General features: G+C 35.6%; 4 protein-coding genes across 4 annotated transcripts; 2 read left to right on the forward strand and 2 right to left on the reverse strand.

Moving 5' to 3' along the window:
• Positions 1-4,199: 4,199 nt before the first annotated feature.
• LOC113226676 (THAP domain-containing protein 2-like) lies at positions 4,200-5,852 on the reverse strand. The gene is made up of 2 exons (XM_026459397.1): positions 5,776-5,852; positions 4,200-4,749 (listed from the first exon to the last, which is right to left on the reverse strand). Exons 1-2 carry the CDS (start codon positions 5,850-5,852, stop codon positions 4,218-4,220), a joined length of 609 nt encoding a protein of 202 aa, XP_026315182.1. The 3' UTR covers positions 4,200-4,217.
• A 925-nt stretch (positions 5,853-6,777) lies between these two features.
• On the forward strand, positions 6,778-7,791 carry LOC113226592 (ATP-dependent Clp protease proteolytic subunit-like). The gene has a single exon (XM_026459291.1). It carries the CDS (start codon positions 7,011-7,013, stop codon positions 7,752-7,754), a length of 744 nt encoding a protein of 247 aa, XP_026315076.1. The 5' UTR covers positions 6,778-7,010; the 3' UTR covers positions 7,755-7,791.
• A 4,017-nt stretch (positions 7,792-11,808) lies between these two features.
• On the forward strand, positions 11,809-12,845 carry LOC113226472 (ATP-dependent Clp protease proteolytic subunit-like). Its single transcript, XM_026459103.1, has one exon. It carries the CDS (start codon positions 11,824-11,826, stop codon positions 12,562-12,564), a length of 741 nt encoding a protein of 246 aa, XP_026314888.1. The 5' UTR covers positions 11,809-11,823; the 3' UTR covers positions 12,565-12,845.
• Positions 12,846-14,357: 1,512 nt separating this feature from the next.
• Positions 14,358-19,728, reverse strand: LOC113226678 (mast cell protease 1A-like). Its single transcript, XM_026459399.1, has 4 exons — positions 19,486-19,728; positions 18,887-19,084; positions 18,255-18,394; positions 14,358-14,538 (listed from the first exon to the last, which is right to left on the reverse strand). The coding sequence occupies exons 1-4, from the start codon at positions 19,726-19,728 to the stop codon at positions 14,358-14,360; spliced, it is 762 nt and encodes a 253-aa protein (XP_026315184.1).
• Positions 19,729-20,937: the final 1,209 nt, after the last annotated feature.

Here is a 20,937-nt window from a genome sequence, read left to right on the forward strand (position 1 = left end):
CCATAGTTTTATAATTGTAATATTGTGTATGTACATGCATACTTCATTATGTTACACTTCTATTCTATTTCCTTAATGGGCCAGTGTCAGTTACGATTAATGTTGTCAGTTAATATTGTTCAATAACGTCAACGTTTCGGTAGCAGCAAGGTATTTATTTTTAGATGCGTCTCTTCGATGGAATGCTGTTGTGGAAATGGAAATTTACCTGGGGTAAAAAACAACAATCATGGACAAACAACGAACTAAAGCATTATATTATTAGCGCGTATAAAAATCACACAAAATGTTAATAAAAGGAGAGTACACATAAAGAAGGAGGGATTTAAGGTTAATAGGACGAGGAATGGAAGAAGGAAGGAAGTCAATTTAGGACATTTAAAAATGTGATCAAGGGTACCCTTGTCCAGACGACATTCACACAAATTGTCTCTGACACGGATTTTATTGAGGAACACAGGGGAACAAGTGTGGCCCAGTCTCAATCTACAGATCGTTGAAGTGGCTGCCTTACTAGTTTCGCAAAACTTAGTACAACATAGTACGCGTCTTTCTCTTGGCGTATTGGTCCACTGTTTCGTTCCCTCGGATACCAGTGTAACCGGGTATCCAAGCCAACGAGACCTCGACCTGCTTAGCAGCAAGACAGTGCAGGATCTGTTTAATTTTTAGGATGACTGGAGATTTAATTTTGCTACGAAGTTGGTTAGATAAAATAGCTTGAAGAGAACTTTTTGAATCCGAAAAAATTACACATTAATTAAGATTATGAGAATCAATAAAATTCAATGCTTCCAAGATAGCCGACGCTTCCCCCGTGAAGACAAAAGAGAATGGGGGTAATTTATTACTGAGAATTATTTTAAACTTAGGGATCCACACGGCTGCTCCTACGCAGCCCCGGTTAGAAAGCTGGGAGACATCTGTATAAATAACAGTCCAGTTAGGCCAGAATTTGTTAATAACCCGGCTTAAGTCTAAATCAGCCGAGGTAGATTCTTTATCTATATCTATATAGGTCAAGTATATTGTTAGGGCGAAACATAATGGCATTAAAAGGGGTTCCAAAAATCGGATTTCATTTGCATTGATAAATAGGATAAGAAAGACGGGAAAATTTGAGATAACTTTTAACCAAACAAGGGGCGTCCTTGTGATCCAATATGAAGAGGCAGACCCTAATTCAGAGAGGTTTTGTAATTTAGAAAGAAGAGGATGGGAAGCAAGCTGCATGATCTTGAAGAGAAATCTATCCGAGAGGTATTGTCTTCTTATTGAAAGAGGACTATGATAATATGAAGACTTTTGGACTGGATTTTGTCACAATTATTTAAACTACTTTTGTTACAAGGTTTTAAAAGGAAAGAGCCATAGTCAAGGTAGCTACAAATCAGGGCGTTGTAGATAAGTTTTTGCGAGTATGGGTGTGAACCCCACCATACTCCAGAGAGGGAACGGATAATGTTAATGTTATTTTCACATTTGTGGACTGCGTGATTGATGTGGTGGACGCCTGACAATTTGGGGTCTAAGGTAACCCCAAGAAACTTAACCTTGTCTAGTACAGGAATAGAAAGATCATCACAGCAGATAGAGACATCAGGGATACACTTTTTATTGGAGAATATCACCACAGTGCTTTTGGGAATGGAGAGGGAAAGGCCATGATCTGTCAACCATACATTTAAATTGTGGAAAGCCGAGGAGAGAGCGAGCTGTTGTAAACAGAGGCCGTCAGCATATTGGAGGACATTACAGAAAGAATTTACCGATAATTCGAAGTCATGGGTGTAAAGACTATAAAGAAGAGGGCTAAGGACATAGCCCTGCGGGAGACCTTTCCAAACTAATCTGGCGGAGAGAGAAACATTATTAGTGCAAATAAAAACAGATCTGGAGAAGTTGACTAGCTTCGCCGGGATACTCAGATTATGCAGTTTTTGCTTGAGTATGCGAAGGAGTACGTTGTCGTACGCTGAAGAGATGTCCAAAAAGACGTCGATTCGTAAAAATCGCAAGACTATCCATCGTACTAAGACCTTTACGGAATCCAAATTGGCGTTTAGCTAAAAGGTCCTTGGTTTCCACTATCCATTTCAGTCTATTCTTTATAAGGTGTTCTAGAACTGGCTGACGACAAGGCGATAGGTCGGTATCCGGATGGGCCTTTAAATAACTTTCCAGGCTTAAGAATGAGAACAACAATTTCAGTTTTCCAGTCTTCAGAGGGAGTGCCAGAGAGGAAGATATTGCTGACGATATTAAAAAAATAAAGTTTGGAAGAAGACTAGTGTTAACAATAAGAGAATACGGGATTCCAACAACACCAGGAGACGAATCCTTAAGATAACCAATAACAGAAAAAAGCTCCTCCATAGAGAAAGCCTTTGGTCCACCATCGTAAAGGAGCTTCAAAATTATTGACAGACTTTTGTGGAGAGGGGACCCAAACTGGAGAGATTTCTTCAACAAATGGGATATAAGGAGGTGCTAATTTAAAAGCGAATGATTTAACCCATTCTGAGGGGTCATTGGACAATAATCTAGCTGCTGGAGAAAAAGCACCACGAAACCGCTTTATACCCTTCCAAACTAAAGACGGGGGAGAATTACGGGAGAGGCTCTCGAAAAACTTTTGCCAACCTAATTTTTTCTTACTTAGCAAAAATTTTGTAGTTTCCTCTGCTACTTTTTGGTAATTAGTGTAGTTTTCCCTAGTTAGACAAGACGAAAGTAGGGATTCAGACTCTACGTTTGTTGACAGCATCCAAGCATTCAGACTCCCACCAAGGAGAGAACGGGATCTTTTTGGAGGATTTCTTTTTTATAGGGATGGACCTATTAGCCCTTAGAGGATGGAAAAAAAATAAAAGAAAGGAGCTGCCCTAACTACAGAATCAACGTGCATATAACTAAAGTTATAATTTTGTAAAGTTGTCATTTGTACCATAGTGTATCGATAAGTCATTATCGACATGCAAATGTATGGCTTGAATGTTGAAACTGTTTTTTTTTGTTTCTTTACTTTACTGTAACCAAAGTATGTCTAAACAAACAGAAGTCTAATAATTTAATCTCGAGTAGTATAATTATTATAAATGTCAACACAATTTTTAAACTTTTTTTAAATTTATTTTCAAGATTACTACTGGTAAACTTATTTAGTAAAAGTCACCAAACTGCTGTGCAGTTTTTTGGCGACATGCGCATTCTTACTTAATTATACCTACTTTACTGGTATATAACATTATGTAGTATTTACTTTTTACTATTTACTGGTATATAATTGTACTTACTAAATAAAATATAAAAAATACTTTAACAGGTACGCCTTTAACCTACATTTTAGTACATATTTACATAACGTCTTTTAACTAACTGTGGAGTACAAGTCTATTCAGGTTTCTAGTATTCACGTTAATTCCCGGGCTTTCTTAAGCAAATGAATCTATCAAGCAATTTTAACACAGAAATAATGGAAGTAGTTGTAAAAATCAATTAAAACGATACAAGCCTCGTAGTGAACAGAATATCGATATTATGTAGGCTTGACATTATATCATAGATGACATTATATTATCGTACATTTTTGACTAAAAACATGACGAAGCGGCTGTACCACGAAACTGAATGCGTTACACGAAAGTATCACTCGTTCAATATTCATGGCCTACTAAAGAAGAATCACAAGTATACCGCACCAAATAAAACTCGAATTTGTATTACGAATCACGGCATACACTCGTTTGCATATTTAGTTTCTCGAAATTCATTCAAAATGAAAATAATTGATTTTAAAATAAATTATATTTATTCTGATTACAAAATTACATAACTGTGGAAGGAAACGTCCCTATTTATTTATCTTCTCACCGCTGTGACGTTTTTGTAATTTCTTATGGCACAATTAGGTATTTTACGCGTTTTCAATTAATGTATAACGGCCCAGCGCGTTCTGAAGCGTAACAGCGGCAACTAAGCGTTTATTTGGGCACGTGAAGTACCTACCCTTGCAGCGTCTGTTTAAATATATGTCTGCGGTTTTATTGATTTATATCACACAAAGCAATAAATATATTATTATTAAAAAAATTGAAAAACATTAAATAATATTTAAAATATTTATTACAATCAAAGCAAAATTTCGAGATGGCAGAGGATTTTCTTACCAGAACTTCAAAGAAAAGGCTCAGTCTGTAATATTCTCAGATAACAGGTTATGTGTATGGTAATTTATAAAACTTTAAAATATTCTTTAATGAAGCATTCCTTTTTTTTAATCGCCGAATTTTTTGTCGTAATGTTTTTATCTTTCGGCTAGTAGCAGATCTTAACAACTTGTGTTTTCTTAAATCTTTTTTTAATTTACTCGTACTGGGTGAATCGTATACAGAATCTAAGTCCGAATCTCTAATTTCAGGTTCTGGAGTTCGGACTTCGGTTTTCACGGGTAGCTGATTAACTATGAGTAAGTTTGAAGGACCCGCTTGGTCTTCTAAAGCAATTGGACACATTAAACTTTCAGCATCATTTGATATTTGAGTTGATGGTGGTAACGCGGATAAATTCTGAGTCGGTTTTGATGTTTTTTTGATCAACCGACGACCGTTTTCGGAAAAGTACACGTCATCCTCTTTAAAATGCAATGAGCATACAACACAAAATTGTGATGGCAGCCAATCATTATCTCGCCTGCTTTGGCGAATAATAGAAACCCATTCGTTGCGTAGAGCATGATCTATTGGCAATCTGTAAAAAATATAATTTAAATAATTTTAGAGAGTAGATATTTGTGTATTTATAAAAAAAAGTGATATGAAAATAATTCAAATACCACTATTCTATAAACTGTGATAAATAGATTACTAAAACCAAACAAATAAGTTCAGGTTACAGATTGATACCATTACTAACCTGATGCGAAAAAAAATAACTTACAATTTAAATAACCGTACCTACAATATATTGCTTTTTGTTATCGTATAGGCATGCATTACATCCATATAAATTAATCGATGTTCCTATGACTAAAGATGGGAAAAACTGCTTATTTTTTTAAACGTATAAACGCTTAGATCGTATAAACGTTATGCTTTTTTAAAAAAAGCGTGCTTCTTTAAACGCTTTTTAGTTAGAAGCTAACAAAATCGTAAAACGTTTAAGCGCATCGACTTTTATGTTAAAAAAGCTTGCAACGTTGTGTTGATAGCGAAGCGCAAGAGTAGACCACTAAAGGTTTTAAGATAAGAAAGATTTTTTTGTAAAAAACGATTTATGTTTTTATTATGACATAACATTATTATATTAACATTTTGTTCATTGGCGTTTAAAAGCGTTCAAAAACATGACTTGTTTAGCTTTTGTAGTTGTTAATCGTTGAAATGGAAAAAACTGCATATTTTTTTAACGTTAAAACGTACGTTTAAAAAGCATGCTTGTAAAAGCGCTTTTCACTTAGAACGCTTTTTACTTTGACGCTTAAAAAGTCGTTTAGAAAAACGTTTAAGCGCAAAGATTTTATGTTTAAAAACAACGCTTACGCTTAAAATGAAAAGCGTGCTTATGCGCTTTTTTAAAAAGCAGACTTTTTAAGTGCTTTTCGTTTAAACGCCCACCTCAACCTACAACTTAAGCATATTTACCTAATTTAAGGAAATTAATTTCGATATAAACTGGCAACTCAAAGCGATGTCAATGTCGCTCGTCGAGGTTTTGTGTTCCGAGTGAATCTGTCGGGTAAAAATATAACAAAGCAGTCAAATAATCAATAATTACCTGTGAAAAGATATTCCATCTTCTTTTTTTTGTGTTTGGGAACAACTTTTACAACATTTAAAGATACAAGACGGCATTTTAAAATATACAATAATTAACCACTCGTAACGTCACGTACAGTACGACGTTTTGCTTAATACTGACGCGAGTTTGTATTCACTTTTGAATTGTATTCACTTTGATGGCCTCATTCGCGTGTTCGGTGCGTTCTGTCTGCCTACAGTTTTGTAATCCGAACTTTTAGGTATCTGAACCTTAAATGATGGAAAAAAAAGGAAATCGGACACAAATTCACGCTTTAACTAGTAGTACTTTAAACGTAGACGACCTTAAAGGATGGAAAAAATCCAATAGTCTAAAAGGGTCGTATTCCAGAACGCGACTCAAATATTGCCGTGATTATCAATCAATGAAGCATTGCTTGAGCATTGATTCAAGTCTTAAGCATTTCGTTTATTCTTGAATAGTACTCAGTGCTGTACTCAGCTGAACTACACTCAAGTTTGAGTTGGGATTATTCATAGTTCTATGCGATTTTCTTTCATTCATTCGTATTTGTCTATTAATACTTGATTGTATCGCTTCAGCAGCATGATTCAGAACTCTTCGATATTTTAATCGAATCGTACGATTGGATATCGTTCTCGAATCGAAGGTTTCAATCTTTGCCTTTCATTATAGGAAGAATTTGAACATTGTCAAAATCAAATAATAAAATTAAATTGACTATTGGAAATGAAAATTATTTATTACGCTCTGGATGCATAGGTACATAATTAAACCAGTTTGGTTGTGTAAATAGTTTTTGAAACTATATATTTAGCGGATTTCATTTAGAATGAAGATAAAACAAAAACAATTTAATAACAAACCGTGTATTACTCTAAACTTATTAGGACGCGAGGTACTACGGCCTTTCGCCGTAGCCTAATCTTTTTGGACGAAATTAAAAACACTAATGGAATATTAATGACATTTTAATGTCAATGAACTGTCACAGTCATCCGACACCGAAATTTTATTTCGTTTCGTAAAATTTGTATTCTACATTTTTCAAAACATCGAAATAAATAATTGGAAATTTAAAATAACGAGGCTCATATTTTCAGTGAATTATTTTGCTGTATTAGCGTCACCACAGTGCAATTTATCTTAGGTTAGTTTTCTTTACATTTATATATTTCCAGTAGAAAGTTCTATGGATATAAGCCACTAGCTTTGAAAATAAGTTAAAAATGGCATTAAACTTAGTTCGCCACATAGTAAACACTGCTCGTACCGTCACAGTAGCAAATACATGTGTCTTAAAATCAGCTCAAAGATCACTGACCACAACACTGCCAACTCAATTAGGAATGATACCTATAGTTGTCGAACAAACAGGTCGAGGTGAGCGCGCGTACGATATTTACTCGAGACTTCTTCGCGAACGAATTATCTGCCTAATGGGACCGATAACTGACGAAATCAGCTCCCTTGTTGTTGCTCAACTTTTGTTTCTTCAATCTGAGTCTAGCAAGAAACCTGTACATCTTTACATCAACTCTCCCGGTGGAAATGTTACGGCTGGGCTCGGTATCTACGACACAATGCAATATATAACTCCTCCAGTAGCTACGTGGTGCGTAGGACAAGCATGTAGTATGGCATCATTACTTTTAGCTGCAGGTGCTCCAGGCATGAGACATGCGCTTCCAAACTCTCGAATCATGATTCATCAGCCATCTGGAGGTGTGAGAGGCCAAGCAACTGACATACAGATTCAGGCTGAAGAGATTCTAAAACTGAAGGCTCAAATAAATGCTCTGTATGTAAGACATACTGGCCTGCCTGTTGAGAAAGTGCAGTCTTCTATGGAACGAGACTATTTCATGTCACCAGTTGAAGCGAAGACATTTGGGTTGATAGACAATGTATTGGAACATCCACCATCTCATGCTTTAGAGAATCCGGCTGCAAGTGCGGCAGTCTCATCATAGACATGATGTTGATGATTCTGATAGTGTATAAGTATTGTTTTCATTTTGATTAAATAAAAGATAAATTTTATTTTTAAAATAGTTTTTGGTGTTTTATTATAATATATGTAATATAATGAACTCTCCACTTAGCTACCACTAACTGGACAGTTCAGTAATTGAGGTAAAATATCTATCTCGCTGACGAACTTAATAGCACAGGATTCTATATCATTCAAAAGGAGTTTGAAACATTTCTTGTTAGATGAATCATTTTATTGCATTGATGAATTTGTTGTTGGAGGCTTTTGAATTTAATTTAATTTCATTTATATTGAAATGTGATAAGGGTATCTAATTTGACATTGTTATTATTATTGTATTATTATTATCATTATTTTGCCTTAACAACTTGTTAATATATTAAATTATGTTCGGTCTCTTATTATTATTTTATATTTGATATAAGTTTTTCATCGTAATTGTATTTTTTTCCAACACAATTTATTTTGTTAAGGAAATAAATGAATAATGATGTGATTGTGTGTTGACTCACTACAATCACAGTAAGGCTCCTTTTATCCATTGGTATAGGTGTGTTGAATATGTTTAGACTTGTGTAATATATGTGGAATTAATGATGCCATCATCTTAAATTCTGAAGGAGCCTATTTCAATTTGTGCTAATGATATCGCACTCATAACAGTGCACGAGTAGCTTCTGTGTAAAACAAAACTATCATGTATTGCCGCTTCGAGATATTTCCTAACTTTTTCAGGGTAGCATGTTTTAGGTTTTAACGATTGTTTTATAATATTTACGTCCTATTTTAAAATTCATATTCGGTTTTAATTAAGTCTAAGTTTTGAAATTGAGTTTTCTATAATTTTTTTTAAACCTGAATTTTAGAGTATATTTTTATAAATTGGGTTTTGAATTTAGTATTTCACGTGGTCAGGTTTCACTGTGTGTTCAATATAAGGCTTATTTTTAAAATACTAACAACCTCCCAGGGCTATAGAACAACACTCTAAATAACGATTTTTGTTCCATGATTGAGTGACGGTGATTAAAACCGTTATTATTTATATTTTTTCTTATGAATCTGAATCACTGATCGAATATATCCATCAGAAGAAAAAAATATTCTCGTTTATACACGTATTACGTAAATTATTTATTTTTTGTGATATCAAGTGACGGTACGTACAAGTCGAGCGCCTGATGGTAAGCGACACGCCTGTCCATAACAGTTGTAATGCCACTCAGAGCTTTAAATCTCTAAGATCGTTCTGAGACATACGTCGACAAATCCCATGTGTATGTAACTTCACCTGCACCCTTATTCTTGAAAACCGGAACAGTCATGCTCACATTACTGTTTAGCGGCAGAAATAGGTGATTGCTACCACTTCCCTGGGCGAACACTATCATAAGAAGCTCTACTGCTACAAAAATTACCGTACGCGCCAAAATGCGCTAATCGTGAATATATCGAAGGTGGTGAGAGCCTTTACGAAGCTTAGAGATTGCGAGATAATGAACACTCGTTGTCTACCCTGTAACAATTAATATTAAAACTTGGCTAATAAAAGGGTTTATTGTACGTACATTTTTTTAAATACGCAATACAATAACAACTATTCGAAAGTAATAATTTGTTTTCATTGTTGACAAAAAGGCTTGTTTTATGTGAGGTTTTGGGTCTGTTGAAATTTGAAGAGAAATTGCAATTCACTGAATACAACATGAAGAAAATTTCTTAAGAAACTTAAATTCTGCGGTCGCGCGATGTCATGTGAATAAGGTGTTTTTGGGTAAACTTTAAAAGGTCTGTTTAGGAGCAATAGTCTTCGCTCGCCAGTGGTTTGGTCACTATTGCCCTCGTCGTCTTTTGTCCAAAACAAGGATTGGTGTCAGTCAGTCGGTCATCCATGGAGGCTGTAGAAGGTACATACATCACACATATTTGTTACATTAAAAAAATCAGAAGCCTTTTTCTTAAATGTAGTATAGAGGCTCCTTTCAAAAACTTAAAAAAAAATTAGGTACTTTAGTTATATTGACTCTGAAGGTCTGACTAATATTAAATCCGGGCGCCCGGACTTCAAATGTCCACTAAATTTTAACGAATTTTAAAAAATCTATGTATATATACTAACAGCTCGTACTCATTTACCATCGATTGGGGTCTCTACTTACCCCAATTTACACCCCAAATTACAGCCTTCCTTATTTATATGATTGACACCTTAACATTTCTTTCTCTATACTCGTCACTACATCCTCTTTCAAGCCACATCTTTCACATATTATTGTATTCTTCACTCTGTCACTCAATTTTATTCCACAAATTTTCCTCAACGATCTCATCTCCACTGCATTAATTCTACTTTCATGCTTCTTCTGCCATACCCACATCTCTTGACCAAACGTCACTGTGGAAACCAGCAAAGCATTGTGTATGGACATGTGTCCTTTTTTGGATAAGATGTTGCTCCCCATTAGACCATTTATGGCTCCATTTTTACTCCGTTTCCCTTTCGTATCCTTCATTCAATGTCCTCATCAAACTTTCCATCACTTATAAACACACTACCCAGATACAGAAACTTATTCACTGGAGTTGATCCAGTTTCATACCTTGTATTTTAGTCTTACATACCGTCACGTTCACATTTCTCATTTATTTAATCTACTTACAAAATTAGCAAAAATGATTACTTACCCGTTTTTATTGAGCATCTACATTGCATCGCCACATATACAAGGCCCAGTTTGAAAAAAAAAATAACTTACTGCCTTTGACTTACAAATAAATCGACGACTGGTCTAATACCAAAACCACGAAAAAAATGTCCCAAGTCAACCTATTTAAACGTAGTGACATGTCAAGGAATATGAAAAAGCTAAAACGTTGAATTATTTAAATTGTAATGTCATCGCAGTACTGTCTAATGTTGCTTGCTTCGCTGTCAGTCGAACAAACGAAGACTAGAGCGTGAATGACGCTCTGTATACGATTTTAACGCCCTATAAGTTCGGACGCTTTTTAGCGCGGACCCGACGTCCATATAATTGTAAGTCAATGCTTACTGCACTAAATTTAGCTTTCCTTTTTTAAAATTTTAGTTGTTATTTTAATCATATATATATATGACGACGCTGCGCGTTGGTATAGTGTAGTGGAGCGCATTATGGAGACTCATGTCAAGAGCCGTACAAAGAAGTTCCATGTGCCTGTAATGTCATCAGCACCCTTACTCTTCTAAACAGAAACGCAGTAATGCTCACATTACCTACTGCTTGGCGGCAGAAATAGGTAAGATGGCAGGCACTACTTCCCTGGACAAACTCTTTCACTAGGAGCTCCATTGCAACTACAAACCAAAGTCCACTAGGAACTCTACTGCTACTACAAAAAGTAATATAAGAATTTAATACTTTTATTAAGGTCCATTTAACACAATAATAATTGCAAAGAGCATAAGAGGCACGGTAGCGCCTTAAACGTAACCTGTGGCGTAGCCTGAATCTATGCCTGTGCTCTATTGCGTATGAAGTGTTAAGATAAATACAGAAAAAGGTAGAAATAACGAAAGTGTATAAGCGTACCGGCACGAAATCGCAGATAGAAAGCGCAGTTATCGTTCTTGTATCATTTTATGATCTGGTTAATTATCTCAGACTTTTTAAGTAGTTATATTAGATCATTGTTTCAGATTCAAATCGTCTCGCCTTTTCGCCTAAATGATTGAGTGAGACGGGAAACTGTTCGCGTCGTTTTTGTGACGTGTTTTTTCTCGAATTGTGAATAAAAAGTCTAAGATAAAAACCTACATTTCATATTGAATGTCTAATTTTAAACCGACGATGAAAAAAATAAACTAAGCTTTAAATTTATTTTTTTTTCCTTCCTCTAAGGCTTTAAACTTTTTTCCGTCCTCTAATCTTTACACTACCGTGTCCGTGCACCAACTGTCACTGTTTAAGTCATTCGATTCAAAATTGTCATCTCGTTTATTCACAATTTGGAAAAAAAGCAAAAAAAATTATTTTTAATTTCAAATATCGAGAATCAAGCTTAAAATGGCATTTCATTGCCTTTGCCAAATAGCGAGGACTGCTCGGACCATCTCAGTAAATCAATGCGTCTCAAAACCAGCGCCAAGAACACTATTCATAACATTTCCAGCTCAACTGGGAATGGTACCTATAGTCGTCGAACAAACTGGTCGTGGGGAGCGTTCGTATGACATTTATTCTAGACTCCTTCGTGAACGGATTATTTGCCTCATGGGATCGATCAATGACGAAATTAGTTCCCTCATTGTTGCTCAACTCTTATTTCTTCAATCTGAGTCTAGCAAGAAGCCTATACATCTTTACATCAATTCTCCCGGTGGAAATATAACAGCTGGACTTGGTATTTATGACACGATGCAGTACATAACTCCTCCAGTAGCTACGTGGTGTGTGGGACAAGCGTGTAGTATGGCGTCGTTACTTTTAGCTGCTGGCTCTCCAGGCATGAGACACGCGCTTCCAAACTCCCGAATCATGATTCACCAGCCTTCTGGAGGTGTTAGAGGCCAAGCAACAGATATACAGATTCAGGCTGAAGAGATCCTAAAACTAAAAGCTCAAATCAATGCTCTGTATGTGGAACACACATGCCTGCCCGCTGAGAAAGTGCTGGCTTCAATGGAGCGAGATTATTTCATGTCTCCTGCTGAAGCGAAGGCATTTGGTTTGATAGACAATGTGTTAAAGCATCCGCCATCTCATCCATTGGAGAATCCGCTTGGAAGTAGTTCGACTTTAAAATAGAATCTTGTTAGTTGTGATATTGGTAAGGAACAAATGTTTGACGTCAACCTTAAAAAAAGGCCCTACATCGTCCACTATTCATAGGGGGAAGCGGGGCTGATTCGAACACTTTTTTTTAACTTTATTTTTGGGCTGCTAAATGAAATTATAATGAATATTTTTTTCTACCTAATTGATGATATAACTAATAAACATTACCTAATTTAATCTTGTCTTTCATAAATAGCATTGAATAATTGAAAAAAATTGATTTTAACAAAAACATGGGAATTGTCCAATTCTGCCCCACCCACCTGTGGGGTACTTTGATACATCGCTTGGGGCACTTAGATGTGTGAATCAACGTAGTATGTCAATTGTTCATAAATTATGATGCTATTTGTGCCTCAGCACTTGCTAGATCGAGTGTTCTTTTTAGGGCACCATTTGAAAAGTGTTCTTTGTAATGCACTCTTGGAAGTAGAAATACAGAAGGAAGAGCTGACAATAGCGTAAAATGTCACTAGTTCACTTCTTTGCAATAACTTGTTAAAATATTTTTACATTTTTCGTACAAATTAAATAATAGGAACACTTTGATACGTACCAAACTGCTCCACTTACTAGGGTATAAAAGTACCCCACCGGTCAGTTTAGAAAAAAAAAAATTATTTAAAAAAATCTTTATATATTTTCTCAAAATTAGATGCAATTCTAGTTATTGAAAACACTAGTTTTTTTATTCTAATGTAAGTGTGCATTTGACCTCCATCTCACTAAGTGACGATGTTTACCCTGTATTAAGACATAAAACCCAGTAAAGTGAACAAAACTGCAGTGGCACTCGTATTTGTGTCGCTTATATTTTTTTTGTCAACGGCTGTGAAAACACTTAATGACCTGTCGAACGACAACGGCTAGCTGGTGAGCTGCATCATCGCACGTCTATTACTCACACGTAAAAAGGCACGTTTTAGTATTATCACAACTAATATTATGTTTGAAGGTATGGAGATAATGCAGATAGTGTATGAATGTACCCTGTATGAGACTGCCCCGCTTTCCCCTATATATTATAGTTTCCCAAAGTTGTCCCTACCGCCTCCCAGTACGTGCTTCGGTGGTAGGGGCCTCGGAAGCAATGGGGGGAAGATGATGCTGCCCAGAGGGTGCGACCGCATTTGAAAAAAAACCTGAATTATCTATATACGTACGTATAATTGTTTTCCATGTGATTTTTTTGTGGTGGTGACATTTTTTTATCTTGCCTGGGCGGTAAGCCAAAAAGTTTGGGAACCTATGATATATATTAAAAATATAACACATATATGAAACCTATAGAAAACGCGAGCATTCCGAGCGGAAGCTTTTACTTAGCAAACATAATATATTTCTGCAAGTCGAGTACTCAAGAGAGAATAGCTCCAGCAATTTATTAGGTACACAATGGGTACATAGCAATTGCTTTGTCAACTTTCATTTAACGTAATGTAACTCCATCTGTGAGAGTCACGTTTTGAGACGTTCGACGCGTGACCGCAGTTTACCTGCAAAACCCCTTCAGTTTGTTTAAGATCGGAAGTTCGGAATTATGTATAACTCGACAGTATAGGGATCACTGAAACAAAAATCATTAAAATTCCACCAAATCTTCAATAACAAGGTATATTTTAGGTAGTTACACAACTGCCTAACAAATATTTGGTTTGGCATATCTATACTAGACATTTTAACGTACTTGTTGTTTAACTGTAGATAAAGTAACCACGAAGTGGAGAATTTAATAAATACTAATTTATTAGTTTCCGTATTGATTATGTATAAAACTTTGTCTTATCATAATCACAGTAGAGTGCTCGCGTAGCTTCTTGTATCCAGTTGTGAAAATAGGTAACATTTGTGTAATAGAGGACTGATGGATTGTCTTCCATCCTGAAGGAGACCACTCCAATTTGTGCGAAGGATATAGTCACTAGAGCACTGCCAGAGTCGCCCCTGTATATTAAATATTTCAGTAAATTTAAAGAGGTATTTTACATGAACTTTTATATCGATCTGTATACTATCATATCAAACCAAAACACTGCAATTCCTGTACAGTGTTTTGAAATTTCATTACAAGAATATATCGGCTGTTACTAGGGCAAAACAAAGCAATAAGATTTTCGATAGAAATAGCTTATTTACTTATGCGTAATTGTAACGCCAAGAATGTGTAAAGTGATTTAAATAACATTTGATAAAAAATTTTTGTAGCTTTTTCTCAAAATGCTGCTGTTAATTTTACAGTGATATTTGGTTTGACAGGGCAGTAGTAAGAAGTTAAAACATTTTTTGTCTGAGTTTCAACAACGGGTCACGTGGCATTTAATAATATTCAAGCTTCGGAGCTATTCGGTCTTTCAATTTAGTTTATTTTAATTACGAAATTTCATCGATTACCAGTTCGCTATTGCAATTAGAAGTTAATTTAGAAGATTGACTAAGTTCGAGCAGTGACTTCTATATTTGAATTCTTGATCATCGATGCTCTAATATACCTGACCCCCATTTATACCCTCTATTTGGTTCTGAGTAAATCAGTGTAAAGAAAGGTGTTAATCAAAGTTAGCCTTTAATCTATGAGCGGTAAAATTCATTATGGTACGAGTGCCTTATTGCACCATTAGTGCAGGACGTTTTAAGAAACTTTTTAGGCCAATTTGAACCTTAATTACATTACATAAATACAAATTTCAACCAGAAAACCGGAATTCGTTTACACTTTTCTCTTAAATGCGTGAGAAGGTTCCGAGAGCTTTCTCACGCATCCAAAGGGTTCGGCTAGGGCATACTTTCCCAGTGCGTGCTACATAAATAGGTGTTTTCAATTATTTTTTGGAAAAAAGAAATTTGGGAACCTATGGGGGTCAGCTGTACATATCAGAACATCGTAACCATATACACTAAATCAACAAAAGTTACTTTGTCAATGTATAGCAAGGTTAATGTTTCAATGAAGTTTTACAGGAGTAATTCTCAATAATAATTTATATTGACCTGTTTCTGTGAAACCAACATTACATCGAAAATTGGATTTAGGACTGTTGGTTCCACTGCTTGGTTCCACTAGTGGGTCCAGTAGGATTTTCAAATACTCGTGGTTCCACTGCTTAACACAAGTGGAACCATCAGGATATGCGAATACTGTTGTCCCCACTTCAGTTGTAAAGATACTGGCCGCACTGACACATGAAATATAGATCGCCGTCATAATTATCAAATGCATTGATGTCATTGTCATTTAAATAGTTATACGAGGAAAATTGTACCTAATAATTTATTAAGTAATATTGTTTGCGGAAATGGAGGGCAATTTATGTTTCTTGAAGAGAAAAGGTGGGGTCGTGTTAATTTATAACGGGTACCAATTTTATAAACATAAAGTTTATAAAAACACGAAAACAAGGTGGACTTGCAGCCGCAAAAAGAAGGAAAAATGTACTGGTTCAATAACTGTACATGTAAGCACAAAAGCGTCTTTATAAGTTCTTGGAAGGATTTTGATTCAGGCTGCAGCAAAGCAAATGACACTTAAAACAATTTCGTTCGATTAGGCGTTCCAAGAAACGTAGACCGGAAAATTTACCTTTAAGGTAGAACTCGTACAGAAAGTTTAAACCGAGAAGTACTGCTACCATGTTTTGAAGGTCTCTCATTTTGTATTTCTTTTTAGGACGGCAAAATTGAAAAGTTTAGTGCGCATACGGTTACCTGTATGCCTGATGAAGCAAAAAATTCTGTAGATTTGGCCATCGATGAAATCAAAGCAAACGCTGGCACTTCAACTGATCCAGTACCAACCATTTTTCAGAACGTTATGGCACTGGACAAAGTACTAAAATATCGTATAACAGTGTCAAGACATCGATCTACGCTAAAAGGAAGCGAGATTTTAAAGTACAATAATGTTGAAGAGGTGGAAATACCAGCAACATTTAATGAGCTTTTGATGGCGGATTATAACTGCGATGGCATTAGAGTAATAGTATTTTGCTCTAAAAATTTCAAACCATTATTATATGAAATTGATGAATACTACGGGGACGGTACTTTCCAAAGCGCGCCTGTACCTTTTTATCAATTATATACTATACATGGCAACTTTGGAAGTACTCCAGAAATTACTAACATAGTACCTCTAATATATTGCCTAATGAGTAACAAAACAGAAGAGTCTTATGTCGTGTTATTTAAAATGATAAAAGCACAATGCCCACATTGGGAGCCAAAAATTTTCCATTCCGACTTTGAGACAGCGATGACAAATGCTTTAAAAAAAGAGTTCCCAAGAGTCACTATTAAGGGCTGCTATTACCATTATCAAAACGCCTTGTGGTGGAAAGCTAAATTCTTAGGATTAAAAACAAAAATGAATCTTCGTATAGTGGGATTGTGTAAATCACTTCCATTACTACCTGTAGAGTACATAAATGAGGGATGGAACTATATTCAATCAGAGTGCCACGAGATGCAAGAGGTGAAACCTTTTGTGACTTATATGAATAAGTATTGGCTAAAAAATTATGAATTTATTAAAGAATTGTGTATACAACCAACTTCATCGAACTAATAATTTTGCCGAGGGATGGCACGCCCGATTAAATCGTGTTATTAATAAAAATTACGTAACCATCGCGAAATTGCTCTCCGTTTTGGTAAGAGATATTTCCATTAACAAAATGGCAATATCTAATGCCAAAACTGGACACTCGCAAAATAAGCGACAGAGGTTGTTAAAATAAAGAGATACATTTATAATAAATACCCAAATGTCATTGATTCACAAGGAAATATCAGTCGGTCATTTCTTAGAAAAACTTCGATGAACTATGTGAATCAATTTCATTTATCAGTGGTTAATAAAAGAAAAAAAAAAATTAAAAAATGTCAGTGGGGCCACGAGGCCAAAAATTTACTTGTTAAAGCTAAGACCGTTGGTTCCACCATCTAAGTGGAACCACGAGTATTTGAAAATCCTACTGGACCCACTTGTGGAACCAAACAGTGGGTCCAACAGTCCTAAAGGGAAAATTGAACTTTAAAATTTGAAAATCTGTAAACGATTACCTATATTAGCCTGATTAAAAGTCGCCCTGTATAAATAAAAATTGTTCCGTTGTAATCTATTATGTAATTAGTTATAAATTATTTAAAAAATAAAATCATTGTCTACTTTGCTTTCTTTTATTTTTCTTATTAGATTGACCTTAATTTCTCCGAAGGAAAGGTGCAGTAATAAGGGCTTACAAGTTACATTTTTCATATTTAGTATGTATTGATTAACATCAATGTTAGTTGTCAATCGAAGTATGATATATCACATGCGTACATGGCGGGGGTCAATCCATTCTTAAATTAAAATTTGTCATGTCTATAATGGCCATAGGAATATCAACTAATTAGTGTAAGGTTGCATGGAACTTAACATACGATGTAAAACAAAAAGATGCGACAATATACTAGTTGATGATCTTATTCATGATAATAAAAAAATAATAATTTGCAAAAATATACTTAACATTTGAGGAAGAAGCACAGTCAATCGGATATTACTGTAATTCTCAGAAGGAATTAATTTTTTATGCTAACGTTGTTTATTATTATGAGTACGATAACCAGCACTATGTAAAATGTCGCACCATTTTGTTGCACTTTGTTGATCCACTTACTCTGAAGGTCTACCCAATTTTGTAGGAGTTGCCGCGCAAAATAATCCTGGGTTCATGTCAACGTATTGCTCACATTCGTCCCCGGTTTTCAACACTTGCATTGTCATTTTTAAGGTTACTGCTGCCTCTTTTGTTTCGTCCTGCGGAGTTAACGTTTGTAAGTAAAGGTCCATATTCACTAACACTTGAGATGCGTAAATTTCACAATGACATGGTGTAGCAAATTAAGAAGGTCAGCAGTGTGTTCTTTTGTAGAGCTTACTATACAAGCAAGAGCACCCTATGTCTTTTCAAGTGTTGAACATAGAAATGTAATTCATTATCTATGAGTTTAAACATTCGAACTATGTGGGCAGCCAATTGAGTTGATATCTTTTGGTACAAAGTTTTTGCACCACGGAAGATAGTCACAACCAACTTAGGGCGTCTAATTTGAACGCACCCTTGGTCCATGATCATAAACGCTTGTTGCGTGGGGGAAAACGTTGACTACCATGTATTTTTATAAGTCAGTTATCGTAGTTTATTCTTTTACACCCTGTATACATATTTTTTCAGTTGTCAACAAATAATTAAAGTATAAAGTTGCATACTTCTATATTGGTCGAACTGTATATGAGTTAGGTACTTACATCTATGACGCCCCATCCTGCCATCTGAGCGATAACTACATGCGGAAACGTGTCAAGGACCATAATTCGTTTGATATGAAATTTGCCTCCCAGAGGAAAACTCTCTGTAACTTTAGCCAACGCTATATCATTTTGCATGTCGACGTCGTCATATTTTCCATGGACCTTGAAGTCGTTAATTTCTCTTATTATTGTCACCTGAAAATCGATATGGTTTTATGAGAATCCCATGGTACAGGGTCAAGTACACGTCAAGTTTCACAATTGAGATATAAATTCAACTTTACGTTGCTTGCGATAAGAACGGTCCAAAGTTCAAAGTGTCAAGCTTGATCGTCAACCTGCCCGGTTACCTAAGTCTGTATGTTTACAAAATCCCTTCTACGACCAAACACCGTTGCAACTTCTATGTGCTGAGGGTTTTAGTTCTTTTTAGGTAGATGCCTGTCGTTACTCACTAACATAGAGTACTGGTATGGTTCTGTAGGCGAAGTTATTCAATAGGAATTATTTAGTGCTAGCGACAGAATCTTCTACTTGTCGTATACGTATTTGTTTTGCACCCAGTATAAATTGATTTAAGTTTGAGTAACCTTTACCTTGTACAAAGATTCGTGACCCGCGAAAGCGTTGATGTTGCATTTTGTATCAACACAAGTGTATAAACAGTGGGCAGCTGTCAATATGATATCTTGGTTTAAAATCGCTGAACCACAAATCCATTTTCGATTAGTAGATAGCTCTAGGTACACAGCATGGGGAAAGTTGTCAATACGAGCATTTTCGGCTCCAACGATGAACGCCTCCATTTTGTTGCAGCGCTTGAATTTCATCAGCAACATGATTAACGTACAAGACTGTAGAATTTTCATAATAGCACTCTATTGAAAATAAATCACAACACATTATGAAATTCTGAAGCATAGCTAGTCATACCAATCAAAAATAATGATTAGATGTTGTTTCGTGCTTTTAATGTTGCACTTAAAGTTTTTATTGGCGTTTTATGCTTTCGGTTGCCGACTTTGTGACTAGTTAGTTTCTTGGATATGCCGTGAATATTGGTAATTCGTGCGTCCTTTTTAATCTGATTAATTTGTTTTTTATTTTCTTATGTTTAGATTGACTATTTTTACTTAGTATTTTGCAAATTTACGTCTTGCAAGAATATTTAATAATATTTCTTCCAAGACGTAAATTTGCAAAATACTAAGTAACTGGTCACACTGCATTCTCTTGAAAAGTGTGCCGTCGTAAAGTTATCTGTTTATCGGTATTCTACAGAAAAAATATATCACTGAGACTGTGCGAGGCCATCAGTGGGTAACTAGACGTAGGCTGGGGTTCCACTCCTATATGGTGGCTATTCCAAGGATTCGCAGAAGGCGTTTCGTTTCCACATTTATACGGCGAACGGCTATGGAGTGGAATTATGGAATGGAATGAAATTGTAACTACCTCTGTGGCCCAATGGTTACCATTCTGGTCTACCACGCAGAGGTCCCGGGTTCAATTCCCGGGACGGGAAAAATATTTATATGGCTTAAATTTATTTCTCGCGTGAGTTTCGGTGTAATTTATGGTTGTTTATGTGTGTGTCCATGGTACTCGCGATACAGGGTTTCCCTATTGCGGGGCTATAAAAAAATTTCTACCTACAGACTTGTTCCCTTAAACGGTGTAACTTAGACCTTTCAAGGCGAGAGTGAACAGGTATTATTTAGGTGTGCATGCTTCATCGTCGACCACATCGTCACTTTTCATCACGTGAGATGGAATGCGCACTTGATGTTTTATTAATAAATTAAAAAGAAAATAATTTATGTCGCTTTTATGATAGATACTATAAGTGCACAAAAAGTGAATTGAAAAGATTCCGCTGTAGGCTTTAATCTTGCAACGTAGTTTCATGATACTTTAAAAGTGTAGACTCAACTTAAACTGAGTGCCGCGCTGTTCTTCCAGCCAAGCACTTAGCTAAAAGAGGTAACTTGCTTTTCACGCTACACATTACTAACTTCCGACAGTGTAATGCTTTTAGCGTCCTGAAA

The sequence above is a fragment of the Hyposmocoma kahamanoa genome, unplaced genomic scaffold, assembly GCF_003589595.1.
Source record: "Hyposmocoma kahamanoa isolate Upper Pololo Valley unplaced genomic scaffold, ASM358959v1 192, whole genome shotgun sequence".
Classification (NCBI taxonomy): Eukaryota; Metazoa; Arthropoda; class Insecta; order Lepidoptera; family Cosmopterigidae; genus Hyposmocoma; species Hyposmocoma kahamanoa.